The sequence below is a fragment of the Oncorhynchus mykiss genome, chromosome 6 (genome assembly GCF_013265735.2).
Source record: "Oncorhynchus mykiss isolate Arlee chromosome 6, USDA_OmykA_1.1, whole genome shotgun sequence".
Lineage (NCBI taxonomy): Eukaryota > Metazoa > Chordata > Actinopteri > Salmoniformes > Salmonidae > Oncorhynchus > Oncorhynchus mykiss.
In genome coordinates, this window is record NC_048570.1 from 32644979 (window position 1) to 32667643 (window position 22665).

General features: G+C 41.1%; 1 protein-coding gene across 2 annotated transcripts; it reads left to right on the forward strand.

The window, feature by feature from the left end:
• Nucleotides 1-2714: 2714 nt before the first annotated feature.
• LOC110525782 (mesoderm induction early response protein 3) lies at nt 2715-22432 on the forward strand. Of its 2 annotated transcripts, none has more exons than XM_021606207.2 (13): nt 2715-2781; nt 4323-4347; nt 10899-11044; nt 11321-11455; nt 11785-11908; nt 13262-13335; nt 13557-13626; nt 13761-13909; nt 14122-14203; nt 14292-14386; nt 14579-14706; nt 18124-18278; nt 18513-22432. In XM_021606207.2, the coding sequence occupies exons 1-13, from the start codon at nt 2773-2775 to the stop codon at nt 18974-18976; spliced, it is 1656 nt and encodes a 551-aa protein (XP_021461882.1). In that variant the 5' UTR covers nt 2715-2772; the 3' UTR covers nt 18977-22432. The 2 variants fall into 2 exon arrangements, with proteins under 2 accessions (XP_021461882.1, XP_036835825.1); XM_036979930.1 differs by lacking the exon at nt 2715-2781 and adding an exon at nt 2790-3069.
• Nucleotides 22433-22665: the final 233 nt, after the last annotated feature.

Here is a 22665-nt window from a genome sequence, read left to right on the forward strand (position 1 = left end):
GTGTTGGGTTGGCAGCAGGGCTCTTGTCTCAGACATCTAATTTGTGGCATTGTGGTCGTCATCATGATCGTCATGGGTAACTGCTGAGTTCATTTTTATTCTAATTGCTAGTTAGCAACCACCTCCTCACAAGGTGCTAACATGGCAACCCTTTTGAAAGTTGCCATCCTCATCAAGTGCGTGTACATTATCTGACTTTAGAAAATGAATGTCAAAGCACAATGTATTTACAAGTATGTTTAATATTATACTGTACATGCATGGGTATTTCTAGTGTTATTACAATGGTATCAGGCATGTAATGTATAGTTTCACAGTTGTCCTCCAACTTGTGTGTTTTTGTGAGTACCCTACACACAGTTCTATGTCAGGGTAGAAGTTCAGGGGAGGCATCAAGCTCCAACATTTTGCCTTTTGAATCATCTACAATGTTCATCCAGAACACAATCAAAACTTGCACGTTTACTCCAATGCTTTCGAAGATGTTGCATTGTTGAAAATGTAATTGATGCTGTTTGTTTTGGTCTCTCCAGACGCCGCCACTGGAAAGACACATGGCATGAAATAGCCATTTTACTGTAATGTCCCCCCTGCTATTAACATGAGAGTGCATTCTCGGGCTACCCCACTCATAGTAATTGTATCAGTAGTGTGGGCACAGTCTCTGCAGTGAATGGAAGAGTCTGAATCACAAGTCTGTAGGCCCAGAACAATGCATTCCCAGCCACCCCAGTCTTTCTTCTCTATCCATAACACACAACATTATTAGAACCTATTGTTGATTGTTGACGTCATTGTTGATTTTGGTCAAAACCCTGCTTCTTCCTACAAGTGGTATTGTGGTAGTTGATAATGTATTAACAACCCTGGAACTGAACCATATTGGTAGTGGGGATGATGGTGGTGGTCATAGGGGCGAGATGATGCATGTGCAGAGAGCGGGAAATCCATGAAAAAAATCTGACACGGGCAAAGTTTTTCCAAATTTCACATTTTCATAACCTGATTTGAGGTTGTTGCCCATCTCTGTCCTTCGAGCACAAACTAACTCCCTCCACAATAAAGGCAATGAAACATGCCTTTGTGTCTTCCTGAGCCCAGTAAATAAGTCTGTAATTATCTGTTCTGTAATCTAAACCCACGGCCACGCCACCCACCTGCTCACCAATAGGGCCACGCTGCTTCCTTTTGGGGCCATCTGCTTTCAAAACACTGCAGTGTTTAGTCACTTTGACAAACCCCTTGGACCTCTGTCCTTATAAATGGGTCCTAATGATAAACAGTTGTGGGCTGTGATTACTCCATATCTAGAGAGTGTCTCCTAAACAACCTTTAAACAAACTAAAATCAAAGAGAAAAGGACAATTTTGGCCTTCAGTGTGCATGGAGGCCAACATCACTTGACACAGTTTATATAAGTGACACAGCTGTTATGATGTAAAAATCCCACCTTCCCCAAACTGATGATGCATGTGGAATAACAAGTGGAGTCAGAGTGTTTTCCTCTATCCGATAGAGAGGGAGAGTAAGTAGCCTCTCTCTCTCTAAGCAAAAGATGAGGTGAGAGGGTGGTTTAAGGTCACTGATTTGCTTATAAAGACAGGGAAATATGCAAGGAAGAAAAGGAAATGGGCAAGAGAATTTTTCACTCCATTTATAGTTCAGTTGTGCCCCCTACTGGTAATGCAATTTGGGTCTGCAAGGGGTAGGGGCTATATAAATGGCCTGTTGACTGATTTAACTGAATTTAGTTGTGTCTTCCTGAGCCCAGCTTCCCAGTAAATAAGTTCGTAATTATCTGTTCTGTAATCTAAACCCACGGCCACGCCACCCACCTGCTCACCGATAGGGCCACGCTGCTTCCTTTTGGGGTCATCTGCTTACAAAACACTGCAGTGTTTAGTCACTTTGACAAACCCCTTGGACCTCTGTCCTTATAAATGGGTCCTAATGATAAACAGTTGTGGGCTGTGATTACTCCATATCTAGAGAGTGTCTCCTAAACAACCTTTAAACAAACTAAAATCAAAGAGAAAAGGACAATTTTGGCCTTCAGTGTGCATGGAGGCCAACATCACTTGACACAGTTTATATAAGTGACACAGCTGTTATGATGTAAAAAGCCCACCTTCCCCAAACTGATGATGCATGTGGAATAACAAGTGGAGTCCGAGTGTTTTCCTCCGATAGGCTACTTACACACACACAAACACTATCTCTCTGGATGCAAAATATCAGGTGAGAGGGTGGTTTAAGGTCACTGATTTGCTTAGAAATACAGAAATATGCAAGGAAGAAAAGGAAATGGGTGAGAATTTTTCACTCCATTTATAGTTCAGTTGTGCCCCCTACTGGTAATGCAATTTGGGTCTGCAAGGGGTAGTTGGGCTATATAAATGGCCTGTTGACTGATTTAAATTGTCTGATTTAGTTTTAGTAAATTGTTTGATTTTCCTTTATTCAAGGAAAATTAAATTCATCATGATTAGCTATTTATGTGTTTCGACACTATCTGCTTGGAAAGTGGTAAGTAAGGCTACTCTTAGGTCTCAAATGACACGCCTATAAATACAAACCGATTTAACGTTTGCCAATCAATACATTTTTTTATCAAAGTCAATTTATACAGTAACATTCCTAGATTATGACAGGTAGCCTACCAGTATTTAGTTAGAAAGACGTCACTACTACTGTTACCTGGATCTCTGATTGGCTCAGAGAGTCGATCCGGGTACTCGGCTGGAAGGCTGGAAAGAGCCTATAGGTACCAATATGGCGGAGGTAAGAGGGAAAATAGGGGAGAAGCATCAGATTTTAAATCGATGTTTTTTTACATTTTTGTCGTTAACTTCCTTTTTAAGTGTTATCGATTTCATAGATTAATGTTTTTTTGTTCTATATGTGTGGTTTTGTGTAATGATTGCCGCAATTGCCTCTAAAATATGTTTAAATGTATATACCGATCTTTCACGACAAGGCCTGTGCGCGTTCTCAGCTGCTTTGCTAACATCGACTGGGTAGCTTGAGACGCCAATTTGGTGGAGGAAGAAAATAAGACATTATTTGCAAGTAATTGCGATGGTATTTTTTGGTTCTTGTGTACACAAAATAATGTAAAAAATCTTTAATGACCGGGGAATTGTTCCCAGTTTTAGAAATACCGTGTAGCTAAACAAAACGATTTTTTTTCTCTAGCCTAGGTTTTCCTGTGTAACGTTAGTTAATAAGATTACCTTTCTCGACCATTTCCGAACACCGACAGTTTGTGGGAAAACTGTCTATTGTTGTTATTTTGCGTCCCACATCCAAATGTTATCCTATTGCTAGCATATTTACTAATAATACGATAACATTACATCAAACCGCTTATCTATACGGTTGGTAACTCGCTGAGGAACACTCAACTCCGTTCTCTTATATCGAGGCGGAGTTGAGTTTTGATAACTGGTCGCGGGATTTGTTAGCAACAACCTTGAGTCACCATCAGTCGATTCTTGTCAAAATGTAAATTCTGAAACCGCTTACTTGTACCAATGTTTGTCCTGTACAACTGCGGTCCTTTCGCAGGGTGCTGAAATTAATGCTTTTAATAAAACTTTTAGCAAATACAACCACCGACTGTTATCTAATTTGTGTTGCTCGGTTGCAAACTGGTCTCAGAGCGTATCATATTATTCTGTACGTAAATTCGAGACACTCCATTTAGTATGATATGTTACGTTTGGTCTGGTTCCATAAAACAGACGGTTACTTAAGGCAAAAACGAAAGGATGGGTGGGTGAATAGGTTGCGAGTTCGAATCTAATCACGGAGAACTTTATAATTTTAGATCGTTAGCAACTTTTCCTCTACTTTGAGCTAACCCTTCACCTAACCTTAACCCTTTTTAGCTAAACCCAACCCTTAACCCGAACCAAAAATGTAATCTTCAATGCGGTAGGGACATCCCAAGGGTCCCGGATAGCATGTAGCCAATTGAATCTCATCTTACGAAGCTAGTATGTACAAGGAAAAGTTGGTTGTAATTTAAATTTTTACAAGAATCGACTGATGTTTTCAACAGTGTAACAGAGCAGCATTCACATTAGCCTGGGCAGCTGCTAGTGGGGTTTATGGATGTCTATTATGGGCTTGATGTGAATGAAGAATGTTTTATGTATGAACTGGTCACTGGGGGACTCGAGTGCATTACTGGTTGTACACTAAGACTAATGGTGGAGATCCATAAAGCCCACTAGCGACAGCTCAGGCTACATTCATGTATAGTATTTCATCTTCAATGTTGCTTCATTTGTGCTCTTATTTTTTGTTCTTCTAAACAGGCTTCCTTCGGGAGTTCGAGCCCAGGTAATGTAGAAATTATATATATATATTTTTTAAACACAATCCTTAATTCAAACAATAACATAGCGTCACTCCGGCTGTTTTTATAAAACATCGGAGGGATAGGCCTGGATAAATGTGTAACCACTCTCAAATTCATAGACAGGGGTATGGATTCAAGGACTGACCATCCATGATATAAAAATTATAGTTTTAATCATGTTTTGAAGCAATAGTGTTTGTTTACATTTGTTGTTTACAAATATTGGAGTAAAACAAGCATACATACATGCATGCATGCATACATACATAGAGTACCAGTCAAAAGTTTGGACACACCTACTAATTCCAGGCTTTTTCTTTATTTTTACTATTTTCTATATTGTAGAATAATAGTGAAAACATCCAACTATGAAATTACAAATATGGAATCCGGTAGTAACCAAAACATTGTTAAATAAATATACTTTATATTTGAGATTCTTCAAAGTAGCCACCCTTTGCTTTGATGACAGCTTAGTCACACTCTTGGCATTCTCTCAACCAGCTTCATGAGGTAGTCACCTAGAATGCAGTTCAATTAACAGCTGTGTCTCCTCACAGCTGCTCATGTCCCTTAATATTGATGATGTGGTTCTTACTGACAAGAAGCACATGGCTGAGCTCTTTAACCACCACTTCATTAAGTCAGGATTCCTATTTGACTCTAACATGCCTCCTTGCCCGTCCAACATTTCCTCATCTCCCATCCCTTCTAATGCAACTATCCCCGATGCTTCTTCCTCTTTTTCCCTTGCCCCGCTACAAAGTTTCTCCCTGCAGGCAGTCACTGAGTCCGAAGTGCTAAAGGAGCTCCTTAAACTTGACCACCAAAAAACATCTGGGTTAGGTTTCGACCCTTTCTTCTTTATGGTTCCTTCCCCTATCATCACAAAACCTTTTTAACCTGTCTAGGACTGGCTCCGTAACAGCCAGTGAAAGTGCAGGGCGCCAAATTCAAAACAACAAATATCTCATAATTAAAATTCCTCAAGCATACAAGTATTTTACACCATTTTAAAGATAAAATTGTCATTAATCCAGCCACAGTGTCTGATTTCAAAAAGGATTTACAGCGAAAGCACCACAAATGATTGTTAGGTCACCACCAAGCCACAGAAAAACACAGCCATTTTTTCCAGCCAAAGAGAGGAGTCACAAAAAGAAGAAATAGAGAGATTATTAATCACTAACCTTTGATGATCTTCATCAGATGACACTCATAGGACTTCATGTTACACAATACATGTATGTTTTGTTTGATAAAGTTCATAGTTACATAAAAAAAATCAGAGTTTACATTGGCGCGTTACGTTCAGTAGTTCTAAAACATGCGGTGATATTGCAGAGAGCCACATCAATTTACAGAAATACTCATAATAAACATTGATAAAGATACGACTATTATACATGGAATTTAGATAAACTTCTCCTTAACCTCTTTATGATAGGGGACGGTTGCGTCCCACTTGGGCAAAAAACATGGAAAATGCAGCGCGGCAAATTCAAAAAAATTATATAAAAATCAAACTTTCATTAAATCACACATGTAAGATACTCAATTAAAGCTACACTCGTTGTGAATCCAGCCAACATGTCAGATTTTAAAAAGGCTTTTCGGCAAAAGCATAAGAAGCTATTATCTGATGATAGCACAATAGTAAACAAAGAGTGTAGCATATTTCAACCCTGCAGGCGCTACACAAAACGCAGAAATAAAATATAAAACATGCGTTACCTTTGACAAGCTTCTTTTGTTGGCACTCCAATATGTCCCATAAACATCACAATTGGTCCTTTTGTTTGATTAATTCCGTCCATATATATCCAAATGTCCACTTATTTGACACGTTTGATCCAGAAAAAAACAGCTTCCAAAAAAACGCAACGTCACTACAAAATATTTCAAAAGTTGCCTATAAACTTTGCCAAAATATTTCAAACTACTTTTGTAATACAACTTTAGGTATTTTTAAACGTTAATAATCGATCAAATTGTAGACGGGTCTATCTGTGTTCAATACAGGAAGACAGCAAACCATGCTACTTTTCATGTCTTGCGCACTCTCAACAGTGTTACCCAGTTCCTAGATGGCCTACTTCTTCATTGCAGAAATGAATAACCTCAACCAAATTCCAAAGACTGGTGACATCCAGTGGAAGCGGTAGGAACTGAAAATAGGTTCCTAAGAAATATAATTTGCCAATGAGAAATCGGTGAACAGACAGAGACCAAAAAAAATAATCTGAACGGTTAGTCCTCTGGGTTTTCCCTGCTACATAAGTTTTGTTATACTCACAGATATGATTCAAACAGTTTTAGAAACTTCAGAGTGTTTTCTATCCAAATCTACTAATAATATGCATATCTTATATTCCTGGCATGAGTAGCAGGAAGTTGAAATTGGGCACGCTATTTATCCAAAAGTGAAAATGCTGCCCCCTATACCTTAAAACCTGTTGAGGATAGGGAGACGCTAGCGTCTCAACTGGCCAATTGCCAGGGGAAATGCAGAGCGCCAGATTCAAATAAAATGCTATAAAATTCAAACTTTCGTTAAATCACACATATAAGATACTCGATTAAAGCTACACTCATTGTGAATCCAGCCAACATGTCAGATTTTAAAAATGCTTTTCGGCGAATGCATAAGAAGCTATTATCTGATAGCATGCACCCATCTGCACCAGTAGTAAACAAAAGAGTATGTATTACCTTTGACGAGCTTCTTTTGTTGGCACTCCAATATGTCCCATAAACATCACAATTGGTTATTTTGTTCGATTAATTCCGTCCATATCGAAAATGTCCATTTATAAAGCGTGTTTGATCCAGAAAAAAACAGCTTACCAAAAAACAACTTCACTACAAAATATTTCAAAAGCTGCCTATAAACTTTGCCAAAATATTTCAAACTACTTTTGTAATACAACGTTCGGTATTTTTAAACGTTAATAATCGATCAAATTGTAGACGGGGCTATCTGTATTCAATACAGGAACGAAACCAAAACAGCACTGCTGTTCACGTCTTGCGCAACTCACAAATGTGTCCCCAGTTCCGAGTTGGCCTACTTATTCAATGCACAAAGGATTAACCTCAACCATATTCTGAAGACTGGCGACATCGTGTGGAAGTGGTAGGAACTGAAAATGGATTGCTATTAAATATCCAATGGCAACGACAATATTGTCAACAGAGAGGGGGGAGAAAAAAATAAAAAATCTGAACAGTTAGTCCTCGGGGTTTTGCCTGCTACATAAGTTCTGTTATACTCACAGAAATGATTCAAACAGTTTTATAAACTTCAGAGTGTTTTCTATCCAATACTAATAATAATAATATGCATATATTAGCATCTGGGACAGAGTAGGAGGCAGTTCACTCTGGGCACGCTATTCATCCAAAAGTGAAAATGCTGCCCCCTATCCCAAAAAGGTTAACCTGTCTCTCCTTTCTGTGGAGGTTCCCATTGCTTGGAAGGCAGCCACAGTTCGTCCTTTATTTAAAGGGGGAGATCAAGCTGATCCTAACTGTTATAGGCCTATTTCTATTTTGCCCTGTTTATCAAAAGTGTTGGAAAAACTTGTCAATGATCAACTGACTGGCTTTCTTGATGTCTATAGTATTCTCTCGGGTATGTAATCTGGATTCCGCTCAGGTTATGGATGTGTCACTGCAACCTTAAAGGTCCTCAATGATGTCACCATTGCCCTTGATTCTAAGCAATATTGTGCTGCTATTTTTATTGACTTGGCCAAAGCTTTTGATACGGTAGACCATTCCATTCTTGTGCGCCGGCTAAGGAGTATTGGGGTCTTTGGCCTGGTTTGCTAACTACCTCTCTCAAAGAGTGCAGTGTATAAAGTCAGAAAATCTGCTGTCTCAGCCACTGCCTGTCACCAAGGGAGTACCCCAAGGCTCAATCCTAGGCCCCACGCTCTTCTTAATTTGCATCAACAACATAGCTCAGGCAGTAGGAAGCTCTCTTCTCCATTTATATGCAGATGATAGTCTTATACTCAGCTGTTCCCTCCCCGGATTTTGTCTTAAATGCTCTACAACAAAGCTTTCTTTGTGTCAACAAGCTTTCTCTACCCTTAACCTTGTTCTGAACACCTCCAAAAAGGGTTATGTGGTTTGGTAAGAAGAATGCCCCTTTCCCCACAGGCGTGATGACTACCTCTGAGGGTTTAGAGCTTGAGGTAGTCACCTCATACAAGTACTTGGGAGTATGGCTAGATGGTACACTGTCCTTCTCTCAGCACATATCAAAGCTGCAGGCTAAAGTTAAATCTAGATTTGGTTTCCTCTATTGTAATCGCTCCTCTTTAACCCCAGCTGCCAAACTAGCCCTAATTCAGATGACCATCCTTCCCATGCTAGATTAGAGACATAATTTATAGATCGGCAGGTAAGGGTGCTCTCGAGCGTCTAGATGTTCTTTACCATTCGGCCATCAGATTTGCCACCAATACTCCTTATACTGTACCACTGTACTCTATACTCTGTAAATTGGTCATCTGAGGAACCTGTCGCAAGACCCACTGGTTGATGCTTCATTATAACTCCCTCTTAGGCCTCACTCCCCCTTATCTGAGATATCTCCTGCAGCCCTCATTCTCCACATACAACACCCGTTCTGCCAGTCACATTCTGTTAAAGGTCCCCAAAGCACACACATCCCTGGGTCGCTCTTCTTTTCAGTTCACTGCAGCTAGCGACTGGAACTAGCTGCAACAAACCAGCACTCAAACGGGACAGTTGTATCTTAATCTCTTCATTCAACGACTCAATCATGGACAATCTTACTGACAGTTGTGGCTGCTTTGTATGGTGTATTGATGTCTCTACCTTCTTGACCTTTGTGCTGTTGACTTTGCCCAATAATGTTTGTACCATGTTTTTGTGCTGCTACCATGTTGTGTTGCTGTCTTGTTATGTTGTTGTCTTAGGTCTCTCTTTATGTAGTGTTGTCTCGTTGTGATGTGTGTTTTGTCCTATATTTATATTGTATTTATTTTTTTAATCCCAGGCCCCCGTCCCCGCAGGAGGCCTTTTGGTAGACCGTCATTGTAAATACGAATTTGTTCTTAACTGACTTGCCTAGTTAAATAAAGATAATACACATAATTTGTGGAATTTCTTTCCTTCTTAATGCTTTTGAGCTAATCAGTTGTGTTGTGACAAGATAAAGGCGGTGTACAGAAGATAGGGCTATCTTCCAAATAGGGCTAAGTCCATATTATGGCAAGAACAGCTCAAATAAGCAAAGAGAAACAACAGTGCATCATTACTTGAAGACATGAAGGTCAGTCAATCTGGAAAATGCCAAGAACATCAAGCGCCATGATGGAATTGGCTCTCATGAGGACCGCCAAAGGAAAGGAAGGCCCAGAGTTACCTCTGCTGCAGAGGATAAGTTCATTAGTGTTACCAGCCTCAGAAATTCCAGCCCAAATAAATGCTTCACAGATTTCAAGTAACAGACGTATCTCAACATCAACGGTTCAGAGGAGACTGTGAATCAAGCCTTCATGGTCGAATTGCTGCAAAGAAACCACTACTAAAGGACACCAATAAGAAGAAGAGACTTGCTTGGGCCAAGAAACACAAGCAATGGGCGTTAGACCGGTGGAAATCTGTCATTTGGTCTGATGAGTACAAATTTTAGATTTTTGGTTACAACCGTTGTCTTTGTGAGACATGGAGTAGGTGAACAGATGACCTCCATGAAGCATGGAGGAGGTGTGGGGGTGCTTTGCTGGTGACACTGTCGGCGATATATTTAGAATTCAAGGCACACTTAACCAGCATGGCTACCACAGCATTCTGCAGCAATGCGCCATCACGTCTGACTTGCGCTTAGTGGGACTATCATTTGTTTTTCGACAGGACAATGACCCAACACACCTCCAGGCTGTGTAAGGGCTATTTGACCAAGAAGGAGAGTGATGGAGTGCTGCATCAGATGATGAGTTGGACCGCAGAGGGAAGAAAAAGCAGCCAAGTGCTTAGCATATATGGGAACTCCTTCAAGACGGTTGGAAAAGCATTCCTCATGAAGCTGTTTGAGAGAATGCCAAAGTGTGCAAAGCTGTCAAGGCAAATGTTGGCTACTTTGAAGAATCTAAAATATGTTTTGTTTAACACTTTTCTGGTTACTACATCATTCCATATGTTATGTCATAGTTTTTATGTCTTCACTATTATTATACAATGTAGAAAATAGTAAAAAAATAACTTTTGACTGGTACTGTATATTGATATCGCAACTAAGGATTCCAGTTTTAATGGAATACTTAAGTTATGAATATGACATGTCCATTTTCTATTCAGGTGATGTTTATTATGATACCATGAAGCTAAATCTGTTAATTAAGAAATATTGAATAAATAATTCCATGAAAATTATGCTTTGGGTGCGACAATGGCATTGGCAGTGCCAGTTTTGCAGAGTGTATCTAATTGATTTGCCATTTGTCCTCAATGGTGCCATTCAACTGTGATCTAAAATAGTTTTCCCACTCCACAGTTGGCTCTTTATCGTCTGAAGATCATGACTTCGATCCGACAGCAGAGATGCTAGTCCACGAATATGACGACGAGAGGACCTTGGAGGAGGAAGAGTCATTGGAGGGCGAGAGAAACTTTAACTCAGAGATAGCCGATCTGGAGAAGGTTGGTTGGCTAATAACAGGAAATAATTCCCCGTTTCCTTTCTTTTGGACAGGAAATGTAGTTGTTGCTTTTATCGGAATGTTTTTCATTCTGTCAATGCTTGAATGACCACTTCCTTCCCTACTATAATTAATCAAACGTTATAGGCTAGGGGGGTGGGAGAATATTGTATCACATGGAACTTCTTGTCAAACCATTGTTCATATAGCAGACATGTATTATCATAATTTGGATTGTAGAGACGTGATCTAAAGTGATTTCTCTTTGTTGTAACAGGAGGGGAACATGCCGTTGGAGGAACTGCTGGCCATCTACCGCTATGAGGCGTCAGTCAGTACGGCTGCAGGCTCCAGCATGGACAGCTTTTCTGGGGAGCTGACGGATGAGCTGCCAGATATGACTTTGGACAAGGTGAACAAAATTCATTCCAATATTTTCTGATTTGGTAAAGGGAACATTGTCACAGTGTACTGTAGAGCCAATTTGTAGATATTCAAAGATGTTTTCAGTCAAGTTCCCTTATGTATCTGTGATATAATCAGTAGGCATCTATCCCAACTATGATTACATTATAAGTGTCTGTTTTACTTCTGTATTACCTACAAAGTGTGTTTACGACAGATAGGGAACAAAACAACTTGTAGCTTTTAGGATCAATTGATCCTTGGTGGGCTCCCAGCCCTAAATAACAGTTACTGATGTAGCTAATGGTTACTAATGATAATTGGGTTCTTCCACAGGAGGAGATAGCTAAAGACCTGCTATCAGGGGACTATGAGGAGGAGACCCAGTCATCCGCTGATGACCTCACCCCTTCAGTCACCTCCCATGAGGCCACCGACTTCTTCCCCAGAACACTCAGATGTAAGGCAATTCAAACATTATTAGGACATCTCAGGGATAAATGATAAGACATTGTCAGAGCTCAAGAGCACAATTATAAAACACAATTGGTCAAATTCATATAATGTTTTATAGTGTGAATATTATGAGCCACTGCAATGTTTTGTTTGTTATTGTTTCCCAAGTTTAGCCTGCCGTATACCGTCATTGAAAACTCATAATAATGGCAAAAATACTGTCAAGTGCAGGTGTCATTATAAACAAAAGTACTTTAAAGATATACTTCTCCTTAATGCAACCACTGTGTCAGATTTCAGAAAAGCTTTACAGCGAAAGCACACCATGGAATAATCTGAGTACAGCGCTCAGAGACCAAAACAATCCATACAGATACCCGCCATGTTGTGGAGTCAACAGAAGTCAGAAATAGCATTATAAATATTCACTTACCTTTGACCTTCATCGGAATGCACTCCCAGGAATCCCAGTTCCACAATAAATGTTTGTTTTGTTCGATAAAGTCCATCATTTATGTCCAAATACCTCCTTTTTGTTCGTACATTTAGTTCACAAATTCACAAGGCGCAAGAACTAGGTCCAGACAAAGTCAAAAAAGTTATATTACAGTTCGTAGAAATATGTCAAACGATGTATATAATCAATCTTTAGGATGTTTTTATCATAAATCTTCAATAATGTTCCAACAGGACAATTCCTTTGTCTTTAGAAATGAAAGGGGACGCAGCTCGCTCTCACAGCTGCGCGCGAGACTTAGGTCATGGCATTCTGCCAGACCCCTGGTTCAAACAGCTCTTATTCGCTCCCCCTTCAAAGTAGAAGCCTGAAACAAGGTTCTAAAGACTGTTGACATCTGAAGCCTTAGGAAATGCAATCGGACCAAATTGGACACTTTATATTGGATAGGCAATGACTTGAAAACCTACAAACCTCCCGATTTCCCACTTCCTGGTTGGATTTTTTTCTCCGGTTTTTGCCCGCCATATGAGTTCTGTTATACTCACAGACGACATTCAAAAAGTAATCATCCAAATACTAATAATATGCATATCTTAGCTTCTGGGCCTGAGTAGCAGGCAGTTTTGCAGGCCGTAGCAGGCAGTTGACAGAGCCTGGGCGCGAACCCAACCTTTTGCCTAACTCTGGCCACCTTATTCTTCCAAGCTACTCAATACTGTCCCCCAGCCATAAGAAGTTAACTTATTTATCTTGTTAGCTTTGACAGCATTTATCCCCTCCTAAACATTCTTTCCATATTTTAATGGCCTTGTCACATGATTAGTTGATAAGCACAGGGTCCCATTCGTATAACAAGCATTCTAATGGGGCGTGCCCGTTCTGTCTTTGTATTGTCAGCTAATACAATCTACGACGGTGATAAGGAGTCCGAGTGTGAGGAGGATGGCCCAAGCCTAGAGGACTCCAGAAAGGTAAGAAACTTGTCCTCCTTTTAAAAGTGACTTGATTGAAGAAGATACAGGATTAAGTTTCCCATAAGCACAGATTGGAGGTCAGTTCTTTTATTTTTCAATGGTTAAGGTTGTTTAGTAACGTTATTCGGTTAAATGATTCTAGACCTGCATTTACTGATGGTAGAAACATGGGGCTGCATGTTCTGGGGGTAACTCTGTTTTGTATTTGCATTTCACAGGAAATAATGGTGGGGTCGCAGCACCAAGCAGAGGTCCCCACCCACCTCTGTCACTATGGCGACGATAAGGGTGAGTGCAGGCTTTCTCAAGAGGTTAACCCATAAACCCGTTGCACTTGACAGTCAGACATTTAGCAGTGTTTCCAAGTGTAACATTGCACAGAGTGTCTAACGTTGTGATTCTCATCTGCCATTTTCATGAAGTTTACGAAGATGATGACCAGTTGCTATGGAGCCCGGACGTGTTGTCAGAAAGCAAGGTCAGGGACTTCCTGTGTGAGGCGTCGTCACGGGCAACCGATGAGAGGACAGGAAGTGACATGGCAGGGGCTCATGTGAGCGACAATGAGCAGGTCAGTCATCGCTACACGTGATGGTCAATCTTCATCTAGCGGTCTGTCTTACTGGCATTGTGCAAGACTTCTTTAAGACTCGCTGGATGTCATAACATTAGACATTCTCCAGCTGCCATCTCAAAGTTATTGTCCGTCTGTCAAAGTTACATGATTGTCATGGTTGTTGTCAATGTAAGTCGTTGAGCTATTCCTCTGTCGTTTCCCTGTAGGCTCTGTATGAGCTTGTGAAATGTAACTACAATACCCCTGAAGCACTGGAGAGGTATTGCAGTAATGTGAACTCATCACAGGGTAAGTCACCATTTTGAATAATTAGTAGGCTCTTTCAAAAATGTCACTCTGTTGGGAGAGGGAAAATGACCCCTTGTGATTATTACAGAGGAATCCCCACCGTGGTCTGAAGATGAATGCAGAAACTTTGAACATGCACTACAGCTATACGATAAGAACTTTCACCTCATACAGAAGCACAAGGTGGGACTCTCTCTCTCTCTCTCTCTCTTACTGATTTTAGAAGGTGATGAAATTATTGTAATATCATGTTGATAGCTTCTGTAAGGATATGAACATGCATACTTTATTTACCCTTTCTTTAAAAAGCCTGTGGCACTAACTTCCTGTGTCGGAGAACTCTTCTTTTCATCATGTATTTCTTCCCTTCATCAGGTTAAGACACGGACGGTAGCTGAATGTGTGGCCTTTTACTACATGTGGAAGAAGTCGGAGCGCTTTGATTTCTTTGTCCAGCAGAATCGCTTTGGCAAGAAGAAGTATAGCAGCTATCCTGGTGTAACGTAAGTGATCCTTCAGTATGCTCAACAACCGTAGTAACTGAGGTCTGAATTCATTGCCGTTCAAAAGTTTGGGGTCACTTAGAAATGTCATTGTTTTCCATGAAAACATAAACTTAGAACAAAAAAACCTTACCCTTTTCAGGACCCTGTCGTTCAAAGATAATTTGTCAAATCCAAACAACTTCACAGATCTTCATTGTAAAGGGTTTAAACACTTTTTCCCATGCTTGTTCAATGAACCATAAACAATTAATGAACATGCACCTGTGGAACGGTCATTATGACACTCACAGCTTATAGACGGTAGGCAATTAAGGTCACAGTTATGAAACCATAGGACACTAAAGAGGCCTTTCTACTGACTCTGAAAAACAACAAAAGAAAGATGCCCAGGTGCATGCCCTGTCCCACAGGATGCCCTGTCCCGCAGGTGTGATGTTTGGATGTACCAATCCTGTGCAGATGTTGTTACACGTGGTCTGCTGCTGCGAGGACGATCAGCTGTCCGTCCTGTCTCCGTGTAGCGCTGTCTTAGGCATCTCACAGTACGGACATTGCAATTTATTGCCCTGTTCATCTGCGTGAATGTGCCTTAGGCATGCTGCAAGGACGCATGAGGACTGCAGATGTGGCCAGGGCAATAAATTGCAATGTCCGTACTGTGAGATGCCTAAGATTGCTCTACAGGGAGACAGGACGGACAGCTGATCGTCCTCGCAGTGGCAGACCACGTGTAACAACACCTGCACAGGATTGGTACATCCGAACATCACACCTGCGGGACAGGTACAGGATGGCAACAACAACTGCCCGAGTTACACCAGGAATGCGCAATCTCCTCCATCAGTGCTCAGACTGTCCGCAATAGGCAGAGAGAGGCTGGACTGAGGACTTGTAGGCCTGTTGTAAGGCAGGTCCACACCAGACATCATCGGCAACAACGTTGCCTATGGGCACAAACCCACCGTCGCTGGACCAGACAGGACTGTCAAAAAGTGCTCTTCACTGACGAGTCGCGGTTTTGTCTCACCAGGGGTAATGGTCGGATTTACGTTTATTGTCGAAGGAATGAGCGTTACACCGAGGCTTGTACTCTGGAGCGAAATCGATTTGGAGGTGGAGGGTCCGTCATGGTCTGGGGCGGTGTGTCACAGCATCATCGGACTGAGCTTGCTGTCATTGCAGGCAATCTCAATGCTGTGTGTTACAGGGAAGACATCCTTCCCCCACATGTGATACCCTTCCTGCAGGCTCATCCTGACATGACCCTCCAGCATGACAATGCCACCAGCCGTACTGCTTGTTTTGTGTGTGATTTCCTGCAAGACAGGATTGTCAGTGTTCTGCCATGGCCAGAGCCCAGATCTCAATCCTATTGAGAATGTCTGGGACCTGTTGGATCGAAGAGTGAGGGCTAGGGCCATTCCCCCCAGAAATGTCCGGGAACTTGCAGGTGCCTTGGTGGAAGAGTGGGGTAACATCTCACAGCATGAACTGGCAGATCTGGTTCAGTCCATGAGGAGGAGATGCACTGCAGTACTTAGTATCTGGTGTGGCCACCAGCTGCATCCCCCCCCCCCCCCCCCCCCCCCCTTTGTTCAGGGACACATTATTCCATTTCTGTTGGTCACGTGTCTGTGGAACTTGTTTAGTTTATGTCTCAGTTGTTGAATTTTGTTATGTTCATACAAATATTTACACATCTTAAGGTTGCTGAAAAGAAATGCAGCTGGCAGTGAGAGGACGTTTACATGAAATGAGTTGCAAAATGAATAGGAAATATAGTCAAGTCAAGGTTAGAAATAATGTTTTGTTTTTTTATTGAAATAATAATTGTGTCCTTCAAACTTTGCTTTTGTCAAAGAATACTCAATTTGCAGCAATTACAGCCTTGCAGACCTTTGGCATTCTAGTTGTCAATTTGTTGAGGTAATCTGAAGAGATTTCACCCCGTGCTTCCTGAAACACCGCCCACAAGTTGGATTGGCTTGATGGGCACTTCTTACGTACCAAACGGTCAAGCTGCTCCCACAACAGCTTAATAGGGTTGAGATCCGGTGACTGCTGGCCACTCCATTATAGGCAGAATACTAGCTGACTGCTTCTTCCCTAAATAGTTATTGCATAGTTTGGAGCTGTGCTTTGGGTCGTTGTCCTGTTGTAGGAGGAGATTGGCTCCAATTAAGCGCTGTCCACAGGGTATGGCGTTGTGAAATGGAGTGATAGCCTTCCTTCTTCAAGATCCCTTTTACCCTGTACAAATCTCCCACTTTACCACCACCAAAGCACCCCCAGACCATCACATTGCCTCCACCATTCTTGACAGATGGCGTTAAGCACTCCTAGCATCTTTGATTTTTTTGCTTTTCACTAATGTTCTTCTTTGTGATCCGAACACCTCAAACTTTGATTCGTCTGTCCATAACACTTTTTTCCAATCTTCCTTTGGCAAAAGAACACAGACACTGGACAATCTTTTATTTTTATTGGCCAGTCTGACATATGGCTTTTTCTTTGCAACTCTGCATATAGAAGGCCAGCATCCCGGAGTTGCCTCTTCACTGTTGAGGATGAGACTGGTGTTTTGCGGGTACTTTTTAATGACGCTGCCAGTTCAGGACTCAAACTAGACACTGTAATGTACTTGTCCTATTGCTCAGTTGTGAACTGGGGCCTCCCACTCTTTCTATTCTGGTTAGAGCCAGTTTGCACTGTTCTGTGAAGGGAGTAGTACACAGCGTTTTACGAGATCTTCAGTTCCTTGGCAATTTCTCGCAATGGAATAGCCTTTATTTCTCAGAACAAGAATAGACTGATGCGTTTCAGAAGAAAGTTCTTTGTTTTTGGCCATTTTGAGCCTGTAATTGAACCCACAAATACTGATGCTCCAGATACTCAACTAGTCTAAAGAAGGCCCGTTTTATTGCTTCTTTAATCAGAACAACAGTTTTCAGTTGTGCTAACATAATTGCAAAGGGTTTTCTAATGATCAATTAACCTTTTAAAATGATAAACTTGGATTATCTAACACACCGTGCCATTGGAACACAAGAGTGATGGTTGCTGATAATGGGCCTCTGTATGCCTATGTAGATTTTCCATAAAAAATCTTCCGTTTCCAGCTACAATAGTCATTTACAACATTAACAATGTCTACACTCTATTTCTGATCAATTTGATGTTATTTTAATGGACAAAAAAATGTGCTATTCTTTAAAAAACAAGGACATTCCTAAGTGACCCCAAACTTTTGAACGGTAGTGTATGTCGACGGAGTTCTCTCTGAATATGATGATGGCCTGTGAATGCAAATTTTATTTGAATGTACTTGCAACTACACAAAAGGGGTGGACATTGCTAAAGGTTATTATGGGAGTCTGTGTGTGTTAACATCTTGTGTGTTCCCCCTGCCTGCAGGGACCTGATGGACCGGCTGGTGGACGAGGCGGAGGGCCTGGCAGTAGACAGCTCCTCCTCTGTGTGCTCAGGCGGAGGAGGAGGGGTGAGGATGGAGCCCACCACAGAGCAGCAGCTCAGCCTGCTCAACTCCATCACTGCCAGCGACCTCACAGGTTAGTCAACAGGGTCTCAGACTCTCAACATGGTATGTAGCACAAACGGACCCACTCCTTCCTTGATAGGCTTGTGAAAAATAGTTACTCTAACTTCAGATATGGCGTTCGGTATTACATTACACAGATTATACACAACAATACAACTTTATACATTCAACACAAGTCCTAAAAACAATACATATGAAATCCACAGATAACCAAGTAGTTTATTTATGTTTCCCCATCCCTCAGCCCTGAGTAACAGCGTGGCCACAGTGTGCAGCCCAGCGGAGGTGAGCTGCCTGGACTCGTACGGTTTCCCCCCTCTGGAGAGCCTCCACCGGGGGTCCCTGGCACAGGAAGAGCCCCTGGGCTTCCCCTCCAACGGAGGAGATCCCGACTGTCTCAACATGCTGGACGCTGGCTTCTACCACTCAGACCTGGGCCAGCGGGGAGGGGTGTACGGGGGCAAGGACTGCGAGCGGCCTTCTAAGAGGCTCAAGTTGGCGCTGCCCGACTCTTTCATCAACGACGTTTCTGTGGGTAACCTCGGAGTGGATTTTGAGGGGCGGCGGAACACGGCACACCACCGCATCACCGGCGCCAAGATGGCGGTGTCCGTCACGGACTTTGGGGGCTTGGCGGGCAGTGGGGAGCCCAATGGGTTTATGGGAGCACATGCACGACGTCACAGCACAGCGCTCCAGTCAGAGTGACCACCCCCGCCCCCAGAATCCCTCTTTTAAATCCACCATCCCATGTGTACATAAGACTCACTCACTGGAGATTTTTGTTTAATAATTATATATACACATCTATTTCGTTTTTGATTTTATTTGTGAAATATGACATCAGTGATGTCTTTATCGTATAGAACAAAAAATCTTGATTTCTCAAGAGTTTATATAGCCATTTATTTTCCGCGGCCCTGAGATGTCAGTGTCCATGTAGTGTGGGGCCCAGCCCAGCCTGTCCCGGAGGCTGCGGATAGACAGTTGTGTTTTGTTCCTCATCCCTCACACACACATCTACAGACGACTTCTTCAAAGCTACGTAATCCTGCCACTCATATACAGTTGCCAAACCAGCTTTGTTCTGGTTTACTAAGTTTGTTCATTATTAAAGTGGTATTTTTGATTAACAATCAGTGTTTACAGGTACTTGCAGAAACCAAGCTTGGTCAAATGTGTTTTGTCCGAGAGGAGCCTGGGTTTTGTACTTAATGCAACAACACTCGTTGGTGTTGAGGCGGTGTAGATTTTAACTAGGAGCATATCAGTTGCTAGGATGTTTTTCTCTCCCTCTCGCCTTTGTTTTTGTTCCTGTGGAAGCTTCTTTTGTACTCGGCTTGCTTTTTTCAGACTTTTACCAGTCTGAAGTGGCCAAACCAGAGGAGAATGTTCTAGAATTTTAACAAAATATTATATGATGATTTTCCTCAGTGTTCAGCTGTGACAGAGCTTGCCAAAACATTTTTAACATTTTTTAAATCCGCCAATTTTATTAGCGGAGTCAAGTGATCAATGTAAAGACTAAAAGGCTGGGTCTGACACCCAACTAATCTGGGCAGTTTTATCTGTCCATCATATTATCTGAAACATGCCCTTATAAATCTGGCTCTTATTGCCCCAGAAATTAGCCAATATCATGACCAATATTTTACATTATGACAGAACAGTTTTTGGATTGGCATTATAGCGTTGCACTGAGATGTCATGTGTTCAGCTCCAGTAATGTATATAGTTTCTGCCCTATACTCTTAGCACAACATGTATTTCTTCACAAATCTATTTGGCCCCAGTTGAGTGCTAATTGTGCTGTTTGCATGTTCATCGTGGAGCTTGATCAATCTGCAAAAGTTAGGGTTTATTTTTTTCCCTCTACTGTATTGTTCTTTATTGAAACTACTTAAGGCCTGCATAAGCTTGTTAGCAGTATTATTTCTTTATTTAAAGCCACTTTTTTTTCCTTTTCTGCAACTTCCACTGTACTGACTGGAGGATGCCTTGTATTATCCGGTCCATAATTTAATGTCCAGTTGCAGTCTAACAGAGATTCAACTTCTATTTCTCTAGACTGAACTAATTGTGAATTGTGGGGGGAGGGGGGGGGGGTCATCATTGTCTTTTTAATGTATGCAGTAGTGATTGCTTAATTTACCTATGCATTATGAGTTTGATAATTAGTTGGTTTCAGGGGTGTGTATATATACTGAACAAAAATATAAATGCAACAATTTCAACGATTTTACAGAGTTACAGTTTACAGAAGGAAATCAGTCAATTGAAATAAATTAATTAGGCCCTGATCTATGTATTTCACATGACTGGGCAAGGGCTCACCCACTGGGTGCCAGGCCAATCAGAATTTGTTTTTCCTCACAAAAGGTCTTCATTCCTGCAGTCAGCATGCCAATTGCACACTCCCTCAACTTGAGACATCTGTGGTGTTATGTGTCAAAACTGCACATTTTAGAGGGGCCATTTATCTATGTCCAGAGTACAAGGTGCACCTATGTATTGACCGTGCTGTTTAATCGGCTTCTTGATATGCCACACTTGTCAGGTGGATGGATTATCTTGGCAAAGGAGAAATGCTCACTAACAGGGATGTAAACAAATTTGTGCACAAAAATCTAGAGAAATAAGCTTTTTGTGCATATGGAACATTTTTGTTATCTATTATTTCAGCTCATGAAACATGGGACCAACACTTTACATGTTGCATTTATAGTTTTGTTCAGTATAATTCTGAATCACCCACAAAAGTCCATAGATTTCCTACATAAACATTTACCATACAATAATTCACTATCCTGAGTATGTACAGATGTTTTTTTTTGCATTGGTTTTACCTAGCTAGGCGTTATCTAGTCACTGTTTCTATGGCAGACATTGGAGTCAGCTGTTTGTTCACCTTGCATTATTTCCCCAAATGTGGACAGTTTCATGTAAATAATTAACTAATAGCCTTAAATGTCTTCATTGACCTCTTTAAACTTGTGAATCTGTGTTGATCTAAATACTTAAAATTAGATTCCTTGTCAAAAGGCAATAATGTGTCTATGTACTGACATTACATGTTTTTACATTTTACTGATTGGCTTTTGGTGTTTGGATATTTGGGGGGGTGGGGGTTCCCTTGGCAGTGGGAGACAGCAAAACAATGCATGCTAGTTGTGTGACAGTTCTCAAATGTACAACTTAAAAAGGCTTTACCTAAGACGTATTAATATATTATTCAATGTTGCATTTTGAAGTTGCAATCATAATGTACAAATCCCATTTTGTTACTCTTCATTTATTTCCTTTACACATTTCTGTCTTTGTCTTGGTGAAAGGGATGGCTTCTGTAGTCAGTATGTTGAAAGATGGGTCTGGTTCAGAATCAAGCCCTCGTCCCTTAGGTACTTTCATAGATCTGGGCCCGTATCCACAAAGGCCAAACTGATCCTAGATCAGCACTCCTACTCTGAGACGCTTTGTGGATACGGCCCCTGGTATGGTTGGATAGATGGAACCAAAATGGCAGATGAACTACTACCATATTGCTTATACCTATCCAATGCTTTCAGATACATCAAGTGCCTAGGGGTATGTACCAGACCATTGTTACTCGCCATCATCAAAAGTGCAGATGTCGTGGGTGTCTCCAGGCTCTCTCTAGCTTTAGCAGTGCAGTGATATTTATTTCACCCTATGGTTTGGTATAAAGACTCAGAAATACTGTCTGAATGTAAAGGCCATTGACTAGTAGATTAATATTTTTATTTTACAACCCTGTCCTGAAATCTCATAATGTGATATTTTTTTGGAAATCTCTGGAGAGACTTGTGTGTAAGAAAGCACTAATTTCTTTTTATATTTTGTATTGTGTTTTGAAGTTTAATAGTATAAAAAGATATAGCAGTTGTGGTTGTTTAAAAAAAATAATATCTAGTTCTTTGAAGTAAAGAAAACACCTTTTGTGAATAAAACATAAATGTATATCCAGAAATATAGACAATCAACATATTTACTATCGAATGTTCAAGAGAAACTCGCTTTTGTTTAAGAATTGTACATAGACACGGAATTGTTTTTTTTCTTTGGGTTTTGTTAAACATTTTGTATTTTCTGTTCTTTAATACCTGATGTACATATCCAGAAATAAAGCTCTGGAAAAGGTCTCAAGATTTCTGCTTTACTCAGTTTTATGTGCATTGAATTTCTGCTTTTTGTGGTGGATCTCTCCCCAAAATTGGTTGCCGTCCCCTAATAGCCTAATCCCTACACTTAAGCCAAAATTAGCCTTTTGGGCCTTAATATCTTTCCCTTTTTTTACATGCAAAAAAAGTTACATAGGCCTAAACCATTAATGGTGACACAATGTTACAACGTTAGAAATGTTGGACACGTTACATTTG

What these genes read in the sequence shown, in the direction of transcription:
- LOC110525782 (XM_021606207.2), top strand. An exon ending in AGATAGCCGATCTGGAGAAG is followed by an intron (nt 11,045 to 11,320) that starts GTTGGTTGGCTA and finishes TTGTTGTAACAG; the next exon opens with GAGGGGAACATGCCGTTGGA. An exon ending in TCACTATGGCGACGATAAGG is followed by an intron (nt 13,627 to 13,760) that starts GTGAGTGCAGGC and finishes ATTTTCATGAAG; the next exon opens with TTTACGAAGATGATGACCAG.